The sequence below is a fragment of the Camelus dromedarius genome, chromosome 17, assembly GCF_036321535.1.
Source record: "Camelus dromedarius isolate mCamDro1 chromosome 17, mCamDro1.pat, whole genome shotgun sequence".
NCBI classification, from domain to species: Eukaryota; Metazoa; Chordata; class Mammalia; order Artiodactyla; family Camelidae; genus Camelus; species Camelus dromedarius.
In genome coordinates this window covers 41674934-41696922 of record NC_087452.1, presented here as the reverse complement: position 1 = coordinate 41696922, position 21989 = coordinate 41674934, and the positions used below count along the sequence as shown (strand labels likewise).

Sequence of the window (21989 nt, the reverse complement as noted above, 5' to 3'; positions counted from 1 at the left end):
AGCAAAAAGACATCACACAAACATAAAGAAAAGGAATGCAAGGGTTACAATAGTCATCTCAGTCAAAATAGAATTTCAGGTAAAAATCACTGAGTCAAAGGAGATTATTCATTATGAAGACAGTCAGGATCAAGGACACAAAAGTCTTAAAACTTTATGTCCCAAATAACATGAGCAAAGGACATGAACAGGCATTTCACAAAATAAGAAATACGGTTGGTCAGTAAACATGAAAGAATGTTCAGTATGGTCAGTAATCAAGGAAATGCAAACTGAAACAATGAGATACCCTTTTCTGTCTATCAAATTATGAAAAGATTTTTTAAAGGTAATATTTGAGTGTGGCATGGGAGTAGTAAGAGAGTAGAGGATATAAATTGGTTATTGGTAGCACTACATTGGCTACACCTTTCTGGGAGGAAATTTGGCAGTATGATCTCAAAACCTTAAAAATGTGCCTATTCCTTCACCCAGGCAGTTCCGTGTTGTTGATATAATCATGGATATGCAAAGATTTAACCCTAAGATACCCTCCAGCATAGATTATAATATTGCAGAATTGTAAACAACCTGATGATTAACATTAGACAGTAAAAGACGTAGAATAACTATACAGTCAACTAGTGTGCAGCTGTTAAAAATGAAGTCTCATAGATATAACGGATACAGGGAAAGGCTCACAATGTATCTCCTAGAGGCAGAAGGTTAAAATGCAGTAGGCAAGTATATTTATAAGTACACATATGGTCATGAGTGCATACACACACACACACACACACACACACACACACACACACACACACACACAGGCATTTATAAGACTAGAATGATGTATGTCAAAATATGAAGAGATTATCAGATTGGTAGGATTATGTGTAGGATTTTCTCTGCTTTATTTCTTTTTCTTTCTCTTTTTATTTTCCCAATTTTCACAAAATAAGCTTAAATTACTTTTGTGGTTAGAAAATAGATTATTTTAAAAGTACATGTGAATGTAAGGAAGAGGACTCTGGGAAGATGACAACTCAAACACATGACTCTGACCCTTTAAGTTCCCTCTCTGGATAAACCCACGTGAGCCTGCAGGTGGAGCCTGGGAAGTACATTATGGCCTCCAATTTTCCTGACATCTCCTAGGGAAAGAGTAGATACAGGATTCATTCTTTCGGATACTCAATGAGAAGCAGGGAGCCACCAACAGAGGAAAATGCTTCCTCTCTTGGAGTCTTAGGACAGAGACTTGAAATGTATAGTCCTGTGAGATCAGCCAGCCAGCGGAGCCTGGGGTCCCCACTTGAGGTGCGTGACCCTCAGAAAGGCTTCACTGATGAGCTGAATTGCTTGCAGTTCTGGTGCCTGGAGGAGCCCAGTGGTGCAGGGACTTTCTCTGTCTCTTGTGCTTTGTCACTTTGGGCTCTGCTAGACCATGGAGACATCTTGGCCTTGCAGTGCTCCCTCGCAGTTTACCACTGCCGCGGAAGTCCTCATTGAACAATGAGCATGTGAAGCCCCTACTGAGGTAAAACTGCTGGAAGAGATAGAAGAAAACTTCAACAGACTGCTCAGAAAATGATATTTCAAGAAATAAATTCTGACTACAAAAATAACTTATGAGGGGGTGGATATAGCTCAGTGGTAGAGCGCATGCTTAGCATGCATGAGGTCCTGAGTTCAATCCTCAGTACCTCTATTAAAAAGAAAAAAAACTTTCAGAACTTGAAAAAGATCCCCTGATTTCTAAATACAAAAATTTAATGTATGAACCAAGAAAAAGCGTGAGAATAGTCACTACTGAGAACTGCATTAGTTTTCTGGAAGAGCAAGTGGAAGAAATATTTTGAAATTCAGACCAGAAACAGAGAAATGGTCATTGTGAGAGAGGGGAAGAGGCATCTGGGAGACCTAACATGCAGCTAATAGGAATTCCAGAAAGAGAAAAAATAATAGAAGGAATTTTCCTTAAGCCGAAAGAAGGCTCGAATGTGCAGATTGAACGTCTGTAGCAGGATTAGCGGGGGCAGGCGGGGAAGCACACGCCTGGATGTTATGCTGCTGAAATGCTGAAATTTAAGTATAAAGAGAAAGTCTTACAAGCTACCAGAACAAGATGTTTTCAAAGAAAAGAGACTTACATTAGCACCAACTTCCCATCAGCAATACCACAAGCCAGAAGACTATGGAAAAACGTTTACAGGCTACTGAGAGAAAAGTTACAAATTTAAAGTTCTCTATGTGACCAAGATATCATTTATCTGTTAAACAAAGAAGTAATGGTTTCAGACATGTAATGATTCAGAGGGGGCAAAAAAAAAAATCTTAATGAATCAATATTCAGTCATGATACAAGTATAGAAAATATAGGAATAAATATAATTATTATGGGTAGAACTGTGACAGTAGCATAATTCGAAAATAGGTTCACATCCAATCATCAGGAAACTTGAAAAACCCAAACTGAGAGACATTCTATAAAATAACTGACCTGAATTCTTCAGATATGTTGTGGGTGTCATAACAAACAAACAAGCAAACCCAAAAGAAAGGCTGAGGAACTATTCTGGATTGAGGAAACTAAACAGACGAGACAACTAAATATAAAATGTGAAACTGGACTGGTTTTCATATGGGAGGAAACTGCTTCGGGGGAACATCATGGGAAGAAGTGGATGAAAGTGGAATATGGAAAGTAGGTAAGAGAAATATATCAATGTGAAATTTTCTAAATTTGATCATTGTACTGGGGTATGGAATTAACATTGCACAGGAGTTATCCTTGTTCATAGAAAATACACATGTAAGTGTTAAGGAATGAAAGAAATGACACACAAAAGAAAAAAAAAGAAAGAAAAGAAAATAGGTTCTCAAGGGGGCCCCACGTGGTAGAGCACGTGCTCAGCATGCATAAGGTCCTGGGTTCAATCCCCAGTACCTCCTCTAAAAATAAATAAATAAAATAAATTCCCCCCCCCCCCGCAAAAAAGAAAAAGGAACGTAAGAACAGAGAAGATAGACATTAAATTTTTTTTAAATGAAAGAAAATAGATCCTCAAGAATGTACAGAGAATGAAAGGGGAAATAAGCAGAATTGTGAACCAGACTTCAAAATTAAGAAAAGGGAAAAATAACATAATAAGTAATAAACCTAACATAAAGAGTAGGCATAAAGCCAAGTTTAATGAACCAAATTCTCCTAACAGAAGGCAAAGACTGTATCAGTTGGCTGGACAAATTCATCTGGATGCTGTTTCCAATAATATACCTGTATCAGATGGGAATGATTTTGGCAGCAAGTAAACGAAAACTGACAAATAATAACTTAAACAAATAGGAGATTGTTTTTCTCATGTGAAAAGCCTGATTCTGGCAGTTGCTGGGCTTTAGTTTAGATACCTGGTGATGCCATCAGGGACCCAGACTCTCTGTTCTTGTGTCTTTTGATCTTTCTCCTCCACTGTCCTTGGCAGCTTTGCCTTCATCCTCACGCATGTTTATTATCTCAAAGTCACAGTCTTCGGACAGCATATCTACGTTTACGGGAAGAAGAGAGGTAGGAGTAGCAATAGCCAGGTCCGTCCTGTTGATGGAAAGTAAATGCTTTCACAGGAAACCCGAGGAGACTTCTGTTTGTGTCTTATTGGCCAGAACTTTGCCACATGGCTGCCCTCCTGAAAGGGGAAGGACTTAGAGCTGCAGATTCCTGCTCCCAACAAAATCAGAGCTCTTTTCACAAAGGAGAAAAGAGGAGTGACTACTGAGTAGATGTACTAGTCAGTGTGAGTTGAGTTATGCCACAGTAACAACCCCAAATCCTCAGAGGCTTAAAGCAATGCAGGTTTATTTGTCATTCATGTTAAATGTTTATCACGAGTTGGCTGGGCTTTATGTTCTGTGACAATGTCCCATAGAAATAGAGTGGGAGCCACATACGTAATTTAAGTTCTTCTGGTAGCCTCATTTTTTTTAAATCTTTTTTAAAAACATGAAATGGATTTTAATAGTAGATTTTATTTAACCCAATATATCCAATAGAATAAAATTACTAATGAAATAAAATTTACATTCTTTTATCTTACTGACTCTTCAAAATCTGGTATATATTTTACACTTACAACACATCTTAATTTGGACTTGGCGCTTGTGACTTATAGCTGCCGTTATTGTATTACCTAACTGTCTTATCCAGTTGCCCAAACTAAAAGTGTCTGCAACCCCTGGCCAGAGGCTAGGAGGAGCTGACATCCAGAAGACCCCAAGGGCAGAGACCATGAAGGACTTCTAAGGGCGAGGACAGGGTGAAGGCAGTTACTGGACACTCACTAATACGTGCATGTCCCATGTACGTACGTACGTACGTACGTACACACACACACACACACACACACACACACACACACACACACACACACACACACACACACACACACACACACACACACACACACACACACACACACACACACACACCTGCAAGTAATTTTCAAGTCCTAGAGTATTGGTCGTGGTCTGTATTTTGTCAAGCCCTTCCAAACTAGCCGTCTGGTGTTATCATCTCTCACCTCCCTGATGTGCTCACCTCATCTGAAGGTGCACCTTTGTGTTGGAGGTGCTTACCCTCTCCCACTAGTGCGGTGGTTTTCAACTGGAGACGACTTTGCCCCCAGCGAACATTTGGGAGTTTTTAAATTGCCACTACTAGATGTCAGGAGAAACCCCTTCTACTAGGGTTTCCCCTGGCATCTGGCGGGTGGAGGCCAGGCATGCTGCAGTGGAGTGTCCTGCAACGTGTGGGACGGCCCCCACAGCAAAGAGCCGCCAGGCCCCGAATGTCAGTAGTGCAGGGTTGAGAGCCCTGCTCCACAGTGACCCAATGGGCTTGTGAGCTTCTGTGTAAAATCTTCCCCCATCAAGCTCCAGATGTTGGGAACAATATTATTTAAGAGCTTCTGAAATGAACTTCTCTGCATAAATTCTTGAAAACTGAGATTTGGTTTGATTGTGCCATTGTGTTGGAGAGCAGCAGAGCTCTGCCTTGAATCGTGGCCAAAGGCAGTTTCTGCATCCTTAGGACAAGCCCCAGGTGTCGTGAGGAAGGAAAAAGCCCTCACGATCATCTCAGGAGGAAACGGTAGTTGTTATGCTGCAGAGGTGATGACCAGGGGCTGGAGATCATCAAGAAGTTGCTGCAGGGAGGGTAATAGCTCGGTGGTAGAGCACGTGTTTAGCATGTATGAGGTTCTCTGGGTTCAATCCTCAGTACCTCCATTAATAAAGTTTTTTTAAAAAAAGTAGTTGCTGAAAGGTTCTTAGAGGCAGAACAGAGCTTAGAAAGGTGCCAGCCACCTGCCACTGTTGACAGTCAGGTTTGGCTTCTTCCCATGAGACCCCTGTCTCCAGTGACCCCCCCTCAGTGGAGATGGATACACTTTCACAGATCCTGCGACATGGGAGGTGTGAAACCTTATCAGGGACTTATCAGTCTCCTTATCAGTCTCCTTATCAGGGACTATGACCATGCAATTCATTACCTCCCATCCACCATCTAAAAAAGAAGCACAGAAACTGGAAATTCTCAATGGAGATACACTTGTTCTTTTATTAGCATTTCTTAATGATGCTAAAATGAAGTGTTTCCCTCAGGTTTGGAATGTCTGGCATTCTGGGGATGAGGAATGGTTGAGGCCCTTTCTTGGGGCCTGAATTTTCTTAGCACTCCCTATAAATACAGGCTTTATTCCCCTTAATGGGAAAGCTGTCCCATGTCTCTGGCTTCGGAGGGAACTCCTTGCACCTTTCCTGCCCTGGAAAGAGGACCAGAGGTGGCCATGGGGTTCCTTGTAATCTGATAACACTGTCTTCCTTTCCCTGCATATTTAGTTTCTCAGGGAAAAACTTACTTAAAAGAAGAATCAAGCCGGTCATCAGAGGAATTCATGGATCGAAGTATAGTATGGGTTTTCATTTTCATGTTTCAATTAAAGATTAAACTCCTGGGAGTAAAGGAGGCACTATTTAAATAAAAAAGAAGGTTTATGAGCCTCAGGAACCCGGCCTGATATGTCAGGGAAGGGGGGGACCTTGGGAGGCAGAGTGAGCCCAATGCTCTGACTGTGGAATATATTGGGTGTTCATTAAATACCACCAAGGTGCAGAGAATGCAAAATCACATGACTGCTGTACTCAGGAGTGCTTTGAAGTTTCTTTTGAGTATATGATCTACTTCTCTTTAAACCTGACAATGATTTTTTTTTCTTTTTCTCTAGGGTGACCAGAGGCAGGTCATTCCCATACCAAGTGTATGTATATTTTATTTGTGATAGAATATGTGGTTTTATTTAAACATTCATAGAATCTTGTAGCTTTGGGCCTACTAACATAAAAGATTTTTTTAATGTTCTTATTTATATTGACTTTTTATCATGTGGTATAAACAGGTCTGTTCTGTTTTTTAAAAAAAAAAATGAAGCTGCATTTTAAACTGAGCAGGAAGTTCTGTACAGTTTCCTTTCTCAGGAACAGCAGGGCAACCAGCATCTATTCACCAAATCCTCACCTTTCTCTCTGCGAAGGGCCTCCATGTCTCTGAATAAACTGAGGCCACACTCCTGCGCTCCATAGACTGGGAAAACTTACTTTTGCCCCAGGAGGGTTTTTTGCAACAGGTTCTGTCCCAGTGGAACTGGGTTCACAAGGCTTCCATCCCAGGGGAGCAGACCATTTCTGACTGTTCAGCAGTGTCAGTAGCTTGGCTGTGGCCCTGTGATAAGAAACACTACCCCAGTTTTTTGCCCTGAACTTGCAGGACCACCACCACCCACCCCTGACTCCCACAGCCTAGCTGTACTGAGACCCTGCCCAGCCAGGCACTCCCTTGGGCCACCAACTTCTGTTTTCAATCCTGGAATTTGGCTGAAACCAGTGCACTTGTGCATTAGCTGCACCCACATTTGGCCCCAGCACAGGCTGGACCAGCCACCCCTCAGACAGCCGCCGACCCCACAGCTCCTTCTCTCCCCTCTGCTCTGCCAGCGGAGCTGAGTAGCCTGAGGCCAGTCAGCAGGAAGCAGACCAATGATCAGCTCCCAAAAGAAATTTGCAATTGAGATGTCCGTATCAAACGAGATCTTTCAGAGGAAGGGTATAGCTCAGTGGTAGTGTGCGTGCTTAGCACGTGTGCAGTCCTGGGTTCAATCCCTAGTACTTCCATTTAAATAAATACATACATACCTGATTACCTCCCCCTAAACAAAACAAATAAATAAAAACAAGTGAGATCTTTCATAATACTATGTCCTTAGGGTTTGGATTATTAAAGGTGTCCATAAATTGATATTTTAATCCATCCAGATTCTCTGATTCAGATTGTCTGATTCAAATCTGATCAGCTATCTTTCCTTGGACCTTTTCCACATATATTCTGGGAACATTCAAGAGATACAGCGATCTTACATTGAAAGGAATGATGGATTTCGTTAGTACAGGCTGACTCCAAATTTGGTCATGCATGTCACTTAAAAATCGCCCCCAAAAATTTTTGATAATTTCATTTTTCTCACAACTTTACCTCTTCATTGATGAACAAGTTGCAGGGGTTTGTGGAGTGATTCTGACTTTGCCAGCATGCCTGAGGGTTGAGGGTTGGGCTTTGTTGGGAAACTGATCAAAAAGATGGATCAATCAGCACGACTTCTTAGCCAGTGTTCGAGTAGGATACCCAGTGGGATTGATACCAGGGATCTCTGTTTAATCTTGCTGTGAAGTAGATTCATGTATTTTTTCTGCAGAAGTGTTGACATTCAACAGGTGGCACCTCTCGCCTGACCTCTGATACTCTGATAGCACTGTTTTTTCTCCAAGTTAATTCACAGCTGTCATCTGGGTGATCGGGTACTAGTTATGGCAATGCTAGATCAAAGGATATATTTTTACGTATTTAGTAGATTAAAGCTAGGTTATCCTCTGAAAACCTAATTTACATTCCCACCAAGAGTGTATGGGATTGCCCATTCCCTTATCAAAAGTGGTAATTATCAGTATTTTAATCTTTGCTATTCTGAAAGTAAAGAATAGTATCAGTTTATTGCTTTGGCTTTCATTTCTTCATCAGTGAGTATGAATGTCTTGTTACAAATTTACTGCCCATATGTATTTCTTCCTCCCCATTCATTTCTTCTAGATTTTTTACTGTTACCTGTTTAAACTTCAGGGAAATTAGCACTTTCCTCCAAATTTATGATCTGTCTTTTGGCCTTGTTTATAATCATTTTGGCCACAAAGAAGTTTAATTTTACAGAGGGAAATTTGTTCCTCTTATCTTAGCCTTTTAGTTAATCTAAAGGCTCCTGAACTTTGTCATGCTTAGAAAGATCTCCCCACTCTCTGACTGTGACCCACATAGTCTCCTAGTATTTTATTTTTTTTATTTATTTTTTCTCCTAGTATTTTAATGGCTTCATCATTACACTGAAATCTTTGCTCCATCTGGATTATGTTGGTGTCAGGCATGAGGTAGCAATCCAGCTTTATTTCCTTTTCCAGGTGGCAAGTCAATTGTCTGAGCATTATTTATTAAGTACCCCATCTTTCGTGCACCTATTGGAAAGACATCTTTATCTGGACTTGGTCTTAAACATTCTGCTTAGTAACGTGTCTCCCAACTGTGAGCTGTGACTGGGAGGCCCTCTCTACAACTTATGGGAAGGTTCATGTTTGGTCCAGTAAAACTCAGGTATTGAAGGGTAAGGAAAAGGTGCAGAGGGACAGGTTTAGAAACCATGTAGTTTGGGGGTGATGGCGGAAGGTGAGCATCAGGTGCTTTGGCCCCAGGGAGGACCGACCCCTCCTGTTCCCACGTCCTTGCTCGAATCACACACCAGCACAGGGCTGACAGTGCAGCTGAGCCATAAAAATGCTGAATCGGGAGGGGAGAGATTTGTTTTCTAACAGCTTTGTTTCTGTGCTGTTGGCCTAAGCCTCTTAATAAGCAGGAGTGTACTTTTTTCCACCAAAGAACGTGTAAGCGGAACAACTCTAGTTAAAGCTGGTGTCGAGTCTCCTTGGCCCCTCCTCCAGCAGCCCTGGGATCTCTGCTCTGAGCTCAGAGGCCCACGTGGGGAGCACAGTGTGCAGACCCTGAGCCTGAGAACTCCAGTTCAAAAACAGCCATCCCATGTACCAAGAAGAGGCACCACATTTGTAAGACTGGCAAAGGTGTTTTATGGGGTGGGTACTATAAAGAAAAGAGCCTTAGATGAATTCTTCCTGGCTGCCAGTTAACCACCAAGGACAGGAAATTTCACATCCACTCCCAGGAGGAGAGCTGGAGTGAATACCCTTCCCAAACCATCCCCCGTGGGATTTCTTACCACCCCGGTCCCCATCCCTCTGGCAGTGCCCACCAGGTGCTTTGGAGCAAGTCATTCTGTATATTTTTTAAGTTTTTTACTCCAGCTTTACTGAGATATAATTGGCATATATCATTGCATAAGTTTAAGGAAAAGTGTTGATTTGATACACTTACATACTGCAAAATGATCACACCATAATGTTAACTAACACCTGCATCACATCACAAAATTACTATTTCTACAAAAGGCTCTTTTGGACATGACTGGTGTTCCTCTTGTTTTTCAGCTTTATGATGGCCTGAGAGAAAATTTGCTCAGGACACTTTTTTTTTTTTTTTAGTTAATGATTCAAGCGTCACCTGAACAGATCAATTGTAGTAACAAAACACCATTGCAATTATATAGTGTCCTTGCATGTTCCAAGGACACAGCCGCCCAGAAAATTCTTAGCAGTGGTCTGAAGAATTTGCATTAATCTAAAGCCAAGCTCTCGAGAAGCCATGTGCATTTAGGAAACAGGCTGCAAATTAATGAACCCTTCGAGCGCATTGCCCCAGCCTGGCCTTGCTCCCTGCAGCACAAATGCTAAATCAATAGCTTGCTTATTGTGACTCTCAGTCTGCTCGCTTTTTTCTCTCTCAGATCAGCATGGTGAGGCTTTTTCGTTACTGTTAACTCAGAGATTGCTTATAAAGTGTGGGTTAAATATGCAAAGAAAGTAATTTTTATTCTCGGGTTTGGAAAATAACTGAGCCACTTTTGGCATATCTTTGATGTTTTCAGATATGCTAGGGAGAGATGTTCTAGAGCCTTATTCTCCAGGCTAGTGATTATGTAAGGTTGAAATGTTGTTTTAGTGTATAAATGCAGAGAAAAAGGGCTGGACAGATACACACCAAGCTGAAAGGGAGGACATCTGGGGAAAGGAATGTGTTGGGGAGGACATGGAAGAGGGAATAGGTTTATGTGTCTATATTCCTTACAGTGCAAATGTGTTTTTATTACATCAATGCATAATGAAAAATTAAAACAAATTTTATTCTAGTCAGCAGCATGCATTCTGCTATGGCCCACACAACAAAAATAACCCCAGTCCTCTCTTAGGCTCACTTAGTAGGCTTATCACCCCCTGTCTTTTTAAACCTCTTCTTGATACAGAACTTCTTGCAAGTTTAATTTTTGTAATAAACCTGCTTGTTTGCTGACTTGTAACAAGGGGCAGAGTCCTTCCCTGGGCCCCGGATCCCATGCCCCGAGTCTAAGGTGCATTGCTTCCCAGTGCCACATGGTCAGGGACTGCTGCTTGGTGAACATTAATTCGGGCCAAGGGCGTTGGGAGGCCGGGAGGAGTTTGTAATCCCCGTGCTCGCTAGACAGAGCGCCCCTGGAATAAGAAACACTCGTGTCCCCACACGTGGTGTCGTCCTGCTCAGCCCCAGACGATCCCTGCTGCCAGGACGATTGTTGCACTCCCAGATTTACCTAACCTGTTGACTGCCTGCCTTACGTTCGCTGTTGAACCAGCTAAAGTCCAAAGTTAACTCTAATTCCTTCACTAACATTCAACTTAAACAAAAAACACACACAAAAAAGAAAAAGCCATTTTAAATGGAAAACCTCTTGATTTGATTTTTTTTTTCCTGTTTTATTTGGTAAGCTAAATTATCCAGTCTTCCGTGGCTAGGGATAGATATTTTCTTGTGTTTTGTTTTATATTAAACATGGAGCAGAGCTTGACCTTCCCCCAGGACGGACAATTAGCTAATTAACACTGGATACTGAGTATGCCACAAAGTAAACTAAAATACTTCAAGTCATTTCTAGAATGAAGCAAGGCCCAAGAAATAAATACTCTTAAGACTGTGGTTGGCTGAAGATAGCTAGCATTTAATAACTCTTTGTGATCCCTTTATGACAAGATTAGAGTCAGCTACTGCAAAAACACACATGGATTTTCTGGTTAACACACAGCACGTGGATTAAAGGAGACGGGGACTCCAAGGGATAAAAATTCACATTCATTCACTATTACACCCCTGTGGGCCCGGCACAAGGCAGGGCCCTGGACCTGGACCAGTTTCATATCTGTTTCCTATTATTGGAGGTCACTTTGAATTGCATTTTGCCGATGGTTCTATAGTTCCTCTTAAAAGTTTTTTTGAAAATGTTAGTCACTAGGGGCAAAAAAAACCAACAACAACCATGGTCCAGTGTAGCTCTAAAATATACTTATATACCACAATGAATTTCAGATGAAATATCACCCCAGAACATGGGCCTGCATAGTTGGAGTAGCTATTATAATTAAACATTTGTTTCTATATAGTCTATTTTAATAATAACAATAGCCACCGCATTTGTGCCAGGCAGAATGTTAGGCGTTGCCATTACAGCTGACAACAGCCTTTCAACTCACAGCCAAGAGACTGAGCTGATACTCAAACTCAGGTTTTGGAACTCTGGTTCCAAAGCCCAGGACCTCATCATACCCCTTCAGACAACGGCACTGTGTTTGGTAAAACTTCATTTGCAAACTATTTATTCTTACTGTCTTTAATAAAATCCCATGATGTGCTTGACCAGGCATTTAAAATGTTTGGTTTCGTTTATAATCTCATAGACATAGTATCACAGAAAAATAAGGGAATTGGTTTGTCTTTTACATGAAGGTAATAACATTGATTTTTTTTCCCCCTTTAGCCACCAGCTAAATACCTCCTCCCAGAGGTCACGGTGCTTGACTATGGAAAGAAATGTGTGGTCATTGATTTAGATGAAACACTGGTGCACAGTTCATTTAAGGTAAATCAGCATAAAAAATAATCAGTGATCTTTGTGGTTTGGTCACAATTGTATTGGAAAAGGGAAAATACAAAGGATGAAAGCTTGTGATTGTTGGCGTGTGACTTCATGAAGAAATCCCAGTAACAGTTGCTTATTAACTCAGGTGGTTAACCTGGGTAGTTGAATATTAACATAATTAGTCTGGAGGAAAAAACACACTGAGACTTCATTCTTATTTATGAGGTTGAGTTTTCGAACACTCCACCCCCCGCAGAGATACTTTCCAGGTGGCACAAGGCAGTCAGTGCACCAGGTCCCCGGGACACTGCCGTGTGTTCGTCAAGGTAACTGCAGAGCTGTATGTGCTGTGAGTTGCACTGCCCTGTGGAAAACTGTCAGGCGACCTGCAATCCTGGGAATTTTCCCAGACTGAGTCTTGGAAGATGGCCAGCTCTGAAGAAGACTTCCACAGTTATGGCATCTGAACGGATTCAGCCATTTCTTTGGGCCGTTTTCATGATGAGAGGTCACTAGGGATTTTTCATAAGCTTCACGGCTAAGTGAGCATCCACCTGCGTGCCCTCCCGCCTGGCAGGTGTGGGGCTGCAGCAACATCACGGTGAGGTCTGACTGTCTCACGTCCATTGCCTTCCTTGCTCTCCGTCTCCATCTCCCCACCAGAGTAACAGCAGAAATACAGGTTACCCAGAGGCCTCCAGGCAGAAAAAGCTATGGCTTCACTACTAAGGAATGAGTGAATTAATCACTTTCCCATTTTTTGAAGTTGTTTCAAAGAAGCAGGTGATGAGAAAATGGGGAAATAGGGGATTGGTGCGTTGGGGAGAAGAAGCAGGTGTTAGGGGTCCTGGTCCTGTTTCCCTCGGGGTGTTTCTGGTGATGGAAGTGCTCTGCTGTTGCTGGCCAGTTGGACCATGTTCCTCTTCCACCCCCAGCCCGTGACCCACCTCGCTTTGCTGAGACATGAGGGCACCATCTACATGTGGAGTATGTGTCTTGCACCACCCGGTCCTTCCTTGGCAGATGTGTGGGAAGAAGGAGAACCATCAGATTTTCTTGGAGACCTTTCTGCCAGAAACATCCGTCCTTGTGCCTGCTTCTCACTAAACAGACTCCTCCTTGACAGGACAAGGCCAGGCAGTTGTCCCAGAGTCCTTTGGAGAGTGGAGGGGGCCACCCTTATGTCTGGCAGTGACAAATGGCCTGTCCAGCCACTGGGGCCTGTGGGTACCATTCATCCCAGTGTCTTGAGGGTCCTTCCAGAATCCGTCCCCAGGGCTGCAGTGATCTTATTTCTCAGTTGAACTCTGAACAGCACTGGCAGCCTGCTTCCCCCTGTGAGCAGAATGCTCAGGACTTTTCGAGTCCCTCAGGGGAAAAGCCCTTTAGAGCAGGGGTCAGTTGCCATCATAGCATGGACAGCTTCCCTCCCAGCAGCTCTGGGTGTGTGGGCATCGCTGGCCAGATCCCTGAGTAACAGGGTTCCTGGCTTCGAAGGCGTCTCCAGGGCCTGCTCAGAGGGTGTTGGTGCAACAGGCTCATATGAACAACATCTCTCCATTTCTTTCCTCCCTGGCCTACCTACATTTGCAAGCAAAATATTCATCATATGGCTTTTAATGTTCTGGGCATTTCAGAGCCCTTTGAGAATCCAAAAGCTGTGAACCTCTCTCCTTGCAGCTGTACAGCTGTACAGCTGTACAACACACAGGCCCACGAGCCCAGGTTTAGAACCCTGGCTTTGGCCTGGCCTCATTTACACCCGTGCGTGAGTAGAGACAGAGGGCAGGTGCTTGCTCGGAGCTGGGGAGTGGTTTCCCTCTTGTTACATGCTGTGGAATATGATTTCACAGTCTGATGCCTTGTGGGAGTTTCTTCCTTCAATCTTGTTTTCTAGCCTGATTCTGTCTTTTAGTTGTGAAATTACAAGAGACTGAACGCATCCCTAGCCTTCCAACCGTAAGAGTGAATAAACTACAATCTTAAGCCTCGAGTGCTCTACAGACTGCTTAGTAAGGGTTCTGTGATCTAGTCATTTCCACTTTTTTTGCAGTTTGCATATCAAAGAACCACGTGTGTGTACAGTGATGGGCTTAAAGGCAGACCCCAGTTCAGATTCTGATCAGAGACTCTGTTCTCCCCACGCCCCTGCCCAGGGGCCCCCACACACGTGCGCTCCTTCCCTCTGTCTCTCTCCTGCTTGTCCCAAAGGTTTGTGGTCTGATGATTTGAATTTTCAGCATCATTAATATTTCAAAAAGTTATTTTAAATATGCAGAAGTTTGTGAGTGGGCTGGATATGGTATTACCTAGAGCAGAGCAGTCTGGGGGATGCGGGGTTGGGGGGACTGGCTCTCCCCACCCCCCAGGGCAGGAGGTGGTGCCAGGCGAGGCCCAAAATCACTGCTGTGTAGGACTGGATGGAGCATGTGCGCTCATCAGACGCATTGCTAAAGCTTTGGAAGAGAGGAGGAACCAAGATCCAGAGGGGAAAGAGCCTGCCAGGATCGTGGCTGTGGCCTCTGACTTCAGCCCGCAGATCTGTGGCCCCACTTCGGGTTCATGTACCGATCACCTGTCAAGCGGCCCCTCACAGTGCAGTCTGCTCTAGTGGGTCCAGCACAAAGTATTTTCCCCCAAGTTGCGCTGTCAGGCTCTCAGCTCCTCCCCCTAGTGGCCAGCAGTGGTTCCTGCCGTCCTGTCGGGGCCACAGGCAAGAGCTGTAGTTTGAGGAGCCCCACTCCCAAGCCAGGTGCACCACCCTTTGTGGGGCCAGGCAGGTGATTAAAGAGTGTGGACCAAGATGCTGAAAATGTAACGATATTCAGAACAGAAAATCATAGGCTTTCCTGCTTGTGCTTATATTTTTTTGAGGAACCAAGGCATGTGTCAACATCCTGAACTGTTTTTTCCAATGATAAAAACATTGGTCCAGGCAAGCTTTTTTTCTTGCTAAAATTTCCTATTTTGTTTTGTTCTTTCAGACATACTAATCATAGTTTCTTTTCTCTCCAGCCTATTAGTAATGCTGATTTTATTGTTCCCGTTGAAATCGATGGAACTATACATCAGGTAAGAAATCAAAGCTAAATCTTGAGTTTCAAGTTAGCATTTTTTAGTAATTACATTTCCTATGAACTTTATTTCTAAATTCTCAATTCAGTAATGATTTTATTACTGAATCAAAAGGAAGCAGACTTTATTTTAAAACGCAATGATTTTCTGCTTTTTTTTTCCTACTCGGAGGAAATCTATACTGAGTTTATAAGGGAAACTATAATTGGCTTGTTAATATTAGATGTGGTTGCAAGTTCAAATAGTTCTTTGATTTGATGCAGACTTTTAGAAGTTTCCATATCCCCCACTGGCCTAGCTTGATGGTCTAATTAACTTCCCCATGTAATTGCTCTCAGCCAGTCTCCTACCAGGCAACAGGAAAATGTCACATGTCACCCAGTTATGGTAGATTCTCGTGAAAACTTGTCTGTTTCCAATGCCAGCCATTCCAGGCTGATCTTGTCGCTCCTGCATCGTGTTCTCCAGTGAATATTTAGCAAGAACCCAACCCAAAAGGGCAAGGAGGAAGGGTGTGTGTTTTTGGATCAGCAGGCAGCTTTGAATAAAGATTCCCTAGTCGGTTGGCATGCATCCTTGTTCTGATATTTTTTTTCCTTATTCTCCTTTTTTCTGCATGAAGCTCCTCCAGGAATAGTTTCGTTTATGAAATATTGGAAACATCATAGGAAAACATTGTAGGCTTTCCACCAGGGTGATCCGGTCATCTTCCTTGTCAACCCCAAGGTCTTAAAGGGAGAGTCTCTGGCCTGATTTGTTTATGTCCCAGGAGGAAAACCCTCCCTTGGTGCTTGAGCCATAACGTATTGTCTTTCCTTAATGATGCCAGTAGTCTCTTTGGCCCTTGAGTGCAGGATGTCAGAGCAGTGAGGCCTTGGGAAATCAGCTGGTCCAGCCAACTCATTGTCCACCTGGGGAAACTGAGTCTCAGTCAGAGAGAGGGTTGGTTCAAGGTCATACAATAGGAAGAATTAAAATGAGAGCTCCAGTTTCCTGCCCCTGACCCAGGGTTCTTTTCCTGAGTCCTTCTCCTCCTCTGCCAGGAGGTCCTGCCAGGAACCCATCCCTGGGAAAGGCAGCTCTGTCCATAGTGTCTCCACACTTCGTGCTTTTGAAGGCCATCAGGGAGCCAGAATGGCAGGCACTTGGGCATTTAACATTTGCAGAAGCATCAGCTGAATTAACTCAGCATCTGAGAAGCAGTTAAAGCTTCTGCTTTTATTATCTTGGCTCATGTTGCAAGATAATGAGACAGAGGAGAAGCTGCCCACTGGCATGACAGGAATTCGGAGAGAAATTAATCCTTCGTTCCTCCTGACTGTGAGCATGGCCCTCGGGGCCTGACCTGCTCTGGCCAGCCCGTTTCCAAAGGAGCTGCCCAGCTCCCCCAGCCCTCCAGACTGTGCTACAATTCACTTGGCGGTAAATACCCCAAGACTGGGGTCAGAAACTCTCTCCTGAGGGAACGAAGCCACAGGCGCCCAGAGGAGGACCAAGGCCCTGGCAAAGGCCGTGGCCTCGTTCAAGTAATCCAGGATAGGCTGTGCAGGTCCCAAGGGGCCTATTCTTGGTTACTTGCACGCGGACGCGGGCCTGGATGCTGGCCTCTGGGCCCAGGACCCTCCTCTCTGCCAGAGGCACCGACACCAGTGTTCCCAAACCAGTCCCCTGCCCTCGCACATAGCAAAGCTTGCTTTCGGAGCAGTATCCCAGGGAGACCGAGGACCACAGGCCGCACCTGTTCCTGGCACCAAGCGTCTCGTGGGCAAAGTGGGGGGCCTGGAGCTCCTGCAGCCACAGGCCCTGTCCTCTGCCCCCACCCAGGCCTCCCAGCTCCTCAGAGCCCTGTTGGCACCCACCCTAGACCATCCTACCTCTCTGGCACCTCTCTCCATCCTCGGCTGCACACCCTTTCAGTCAGCCACAAGTTTCCCAGCAAGTCATGCCTCTGTGTAAGTTCCTCTGCCAGCAGCACATCCTCTGTGTGGGGCAGAGGCCCCCGTTTCCCTCTGTTACTTGTCCTTTGGGGTATCCAGCCTGCTTCATCTGCCGTTCCTGGCCCCTAGTGTTCTCACCCTGACCTGCCTTTCACACTTCATCTTCAGCCTCCTCTTCTATTCCTGGTGCCCACTCTTTTATTACCACCTCTGAAGGGCTTCTCATGCCGGGCCCTGGCCATTCTCTTAACACCCCAAGTATTTTCAGGCCAAATCTCCTGCTCATACTGTTTCCTCTGCCTACAAGCTCACTTATCCTTATTGGCCTGGTGAACTCCTCTTCATCCTTCAAGGTCCAGACCAAATGGTCCCTTCTGTGATTCCCTTCCCTTCAGAGGGGAGTTAATTGTCCTTAGTGTATCCATCTACTACAGCTTTCATTGTGCATGTTTATTTTGATGTATTTTTCTGTATATCTGCTCTAGACTGTGAGCTCTTCAAGGGCAAGGCCTGTGTTTCATTCACCTTTGTAATCGCTTCAGGCTGAGCCCAGAGCTGGGGCTCAGCGAATATGAATTGAATTGAATTTTAACAAGTTCAGATTATTTTAGGGAAGTGGCTAAGTTCAAATGGAATTTATTCAAGTTTTAATTAGGTCTTCCCTCCTCCCACCTCCTCTGCCTTCTCTCCCAGCTCCCTTGTTTCCTCAGATCCGTTCAAGCCCCCGAATCAGGAGCAGAGCTCAGCCACTCTAGGAGAGGGTGCTGCTCTTTGCACCCGCTGATTGGAGGCTCCTCCTGATGACTCGTTTCTGGGGCCTGGGAGTAGGCTGGCTTCACATCCCCTGAAATAGCTGTTTCTGTAGTAGATCCAAGCAGAGTTACCTTTGTTGTGATTTCCCAAGCCTACGAGGAAGGACCTTCCTGCAGCTTTGCTGGGCCTGTGCCTCGGCCCCAGGCCTTCCTAGCGAGGGAGGGGTTCCAGTCAGAGTAGGAGAGCGGCCCCAGACCTGCGGGGCAACAGGCCAGGCCCTGACCTCCACCAAAAGTACTACCCCAGACTATGGCCTGTGTCCACAAACGGCCTGACCCAGAGCCTGTGCCGAGAAACACGTGTGCAATGGAGTCGTGGCACAACCCTTCCACGTGCCGGTTCTGAAAACCCCAAAGACCCTCGATACCTGGTTGGCTTCCCTTTCTTTCTTGGGAGGGGCATCTGCTCTGAACTCCGACCTGGAGCCCAGTCTGAGGTGTGTGTCTGGCCTGAGGCACCACGTGTGACTACAGGGCTCCTCACACAGACCTCACTAGACCTGGGGGCAAGGGGTGGGAACCTCGTTAGGAATTCTTTCTGACACAGGGCGTCTTGGCCCCAGGCCATCCCCAGGGACTGCTGTGACTGACCAGCATGCTGTCCCTGCCTTTGCAGGTGTATGTGCTGAAGCGGCCACATGTGGATGAGTTCCTCCAGAGGATGGGGCAGCTCTTCGAGTGCGTGCTCTTTACTGCCAGCCTGGCCAAGGTGGGTCCCGCCCCAGCCCCAGCGCCCAGCCCAGTGCCCCCAGCCCTTCCACCCCTGCCCCGTCTGTCAAGCAGCCCTGTGTTAAGGTGGGGGAAGCTGTTTCCCTGCTGACAGGTTCCCACCCCAGATGGGATGGATGCAGGCCATGCACACAGTACCAGCCTGAAAGGCTCCTAGGTTACCATAGTGACAGGAGCACAGGGAACAAACGCTCTGGGAAGTTGGTGACTACAGCCACTGAGGCTGGTTGTCCACAGACCAGGAAATCACGCATGTGTCCCCAAGAAAGGGCGTCTGCGTCTCCTCTGTTGACTGGCAGCCAAACGCTAGAGGCTCGCACCTCTGTGCTCTTGAGTGCACTTACATAGGTTTCAGGGAGAGGTAAGTGTCAAAGAGTCATCCACCTGCTAGGGCCGAATGAGAGTTCTGACTGCCATAACGAGCCCTGGGACCTCAGGCAAGGTCCTTTTCTTGCCTTAGTTTCTTCTGTAAGATGGAGGTAATTCTGTCTACTTCATGGGATGGGGCAAATGGAATAACACCCATAAGCAGCTTAGCAAAATGGCCGACTCGTATTCAGCCCCTGCCGTGTTCTGGGTGCTGTGCTGGGCGCTGTCCCGCGGTAAGTGCACCAGCTGTCCATTGTTTATGGCCGTCATTGTTCGTGGCGGTAAAATAACTCACACACATCTTGGTCCTGTGGCTTGGTTTGCATCTCTGACCCAGCGTCTACACTGGCTCTGACCAAAGAGTGGTTTCCTTGCTCTCCCCCACTGTTTGAGGGAACAAGCAGGTCCGCGAGCCCCCAGTGTGGTCTAGTCTGTGTTTTGACAGGTGTGCTAGGTGCCCGCACTGTGTGAAGGGCAGGCAGGCAGGCCTTGCTCCTCAGGAGAGATCCTTACTGTGACTGTGTCTCAGGCCCTGACCCTGATGGGGTCAACACCATCCATTTGTTGGTGGCACCACCAGGGGCCCTGAGCGGCCCGAAAAATGAACTTTGTGGGGCCCAGGTGAGCCTTCTACCTGTCTCCAGAACTGCTCCAGGACCCCCGTGTTCTGTCTCTGTGTGGCTCCCTCCTTCTCTGCATGACGGGGACCCTGACTCTGCGTTCCCAGACGTGCTGCTTTGCCAGGCAGGGCCTTGCTGGTCTGGGCCCCTGTCATGCCCGAGGGGAGAGAGAACCCCACCTGCTCACGTTCTGCCAGGCTCTTCGCCAGGCTGTGCAGCATGAGCCCATGGAGAGGGAATCCAAAGCCCGGGCCTGACTTTTGCATCCTAAAAAGAGACCGTGGCCTTAGGAAAGGCATAATCTTCCCTGGTGGATTTCCTCTCCGATGGGCGGTGCCAAGACTAGCTGTGCCGTAGTGCCCAGGTGCCGGGGAGCCTGATAACCAAGGAAATGACAAACAGGAAGTTTGCGTGGTGCCGGTGGATGGAGAGTTGTCTTTTCTTGGCCAAAATGGAAATCACTCTTCCTTGGCATCATCCCCAGCACTCCCTTAAACATCCTCGTTCGGTCTCTCTTCCTGGACGGCTCCCACCTGCCCCTCCATCTGTCTCTCTAACCTCTCTGTCTCTGCTGCTCCAGGCCGGCTCTGCCGAATCAGCCCCCAGTGCAGCCTTCCGGCTTCTTTTCCCCTCGGTGCACGAGTTCAGCTGACAGGTGGGCACACCCCAGTCCTTGGCTCTGGGCTCGGCACCCAGCCAGCACCATCAGTGCAGTGGACCTCCTGGCCCACCACCCAGGGGCTCACAGCAGCTCTCAGCTGACTGTCGGAGCCCTTCAGTGTCTGCTTCCTCACCTTGGTTTCCTTCATTCATTCACTCACCTAGCAAGTACATACTTCACACCTACTGTGAGTCAGGCACTGTACTAGGCACCGGGGTACAACAGGGGACAAAAGAGGCAGTCTCTGCCCACGTGAAGCTTACATTCCCCACGTTCATCTCTGAGGCCCAGACTGAGACATTCCCTGAAGGATGTATGCCACCGCCGGCAGTGCTGATGACGATTAGGAAATTAACTGTCCTTTCCAGCTTGAGTCACAGCCCCTTGTAACCCACCCACATGGCGCTTGGCAGCACTCACCAGCAGAAAACTGCAGTGCCCTGAGCTCACCCCAGTTGGTCAGCATGAAATCCAGGCTGCTCCTGAACTCTGCTCCATCTGATGTGTCTGGAGAGAGGACTTTGCCGTGGACCCAGAGCTGCTGCTTGTAGCCCTGTATCCTGCAGCCTTGCCGGCCTTTGCTCTGCACTCAGGCCGCTGTGCGCTCCACTGCTGGCCTCCCACCCCCACCAGCCTCCGGTGCCTCCCTCCTCCCTGGCAGAGGCTTTAGGCCCCTTGGGACACCTGGATGTGCCCCTCACTTGGGTCTGGGTGCTGAGGCATGGCCTCATGTGACCTCACATGGCTTGGAACTGCCACTCTTCTGCCTTTTGGCCCAGCCATTCAGACATCTTCACTTACGAAGATTTGCCCTCAGGCATAATTTTTTATCCAGTTCAGCTTACTTTGAGGAAAAATTTCCCAGGCAATGGAAGGGAGCCAAGCAAGATGAATCCCAACTCTAAGCAGGCCTCAGACTCTCTCCCATCAAACTTCTGGGCTCCAAGTAAATAGAGGTGGTATCTTGAGTACCATCCTGTGGCAATGAGGGGCTGGTCCGGCCTGGCCACCCAGAGCACCTCTAGGGGGCAGTGTGGTCCTGTGCACACAAGCCAGATTCCAAGTCCCCTCTTCGTTCACTGATGGAACTAAAATTTACTGATCCCCTACCATGAGGTGGGCACCTGCCAGGTGCTGGGGTGTCATGGGGAACGCAACAGGCAAGACCTAGGTCCTGACAGGTGACGAGAACATGAGGTTGTCTCAGATGGTGATGAGACTTGAGGATGTGGGTGGTCCAGGCTTGCTCCCCGAGTTCCCCTCCCTCCTCAAAACACAGGGGCTACTTGGGCAGTATTCCCAGAGCAGAAGGCAGGCAGGAGGTGAGCTCCTAGTCCCTGGAGGGGAGGAGGACCAACTGAGGTTGATGTTGAAGTTGAGGTGAGGCTCAGTGGATGTTAGAATAGACATAATTGAGTGCCAGTTGTACGCAAGGCCCTGGGCTGAGTTCCTGACACCCATAGGTTCATTGAATCCCCCTCACCCCAACCACACAGCAGGTTAGTACCTGTTACTGTCCCATTTTTATCTTAACAACTTGGTTTCAAGTCGCTTTTGTCACAAAGATGATTTTTATTTTGAATCTGTCTTTTTATACCTGGGAAAGGTTTCTCTGCTCCATGGCTGTGCTAAAAAAAAAA

At 46.3% G+C, this 21989-nt stretch overlaps 1 protein-coding gene across 1 annotated transcript in view; it reads left to right on the top strand.

Annotated features, from left to right (window-relative positions):
- CTDSPL (CTD small phosphatase like) overlaps positions 1-21989 on the top strand; it is a 111348-nt gene that overhangs the window by 84522 nt on the left and 4837 nt on the right. The window contains 3 exon segments of the mRNA XM_064496741.1: positions 12045-12146; positions 15162-15218; positions 18587-18679. Of these exon segments, the coding sequence (XP_064352811.1) occupies positions 12045-12146; positions 15162-15218; positions 18587-18679 (252 nt within the window).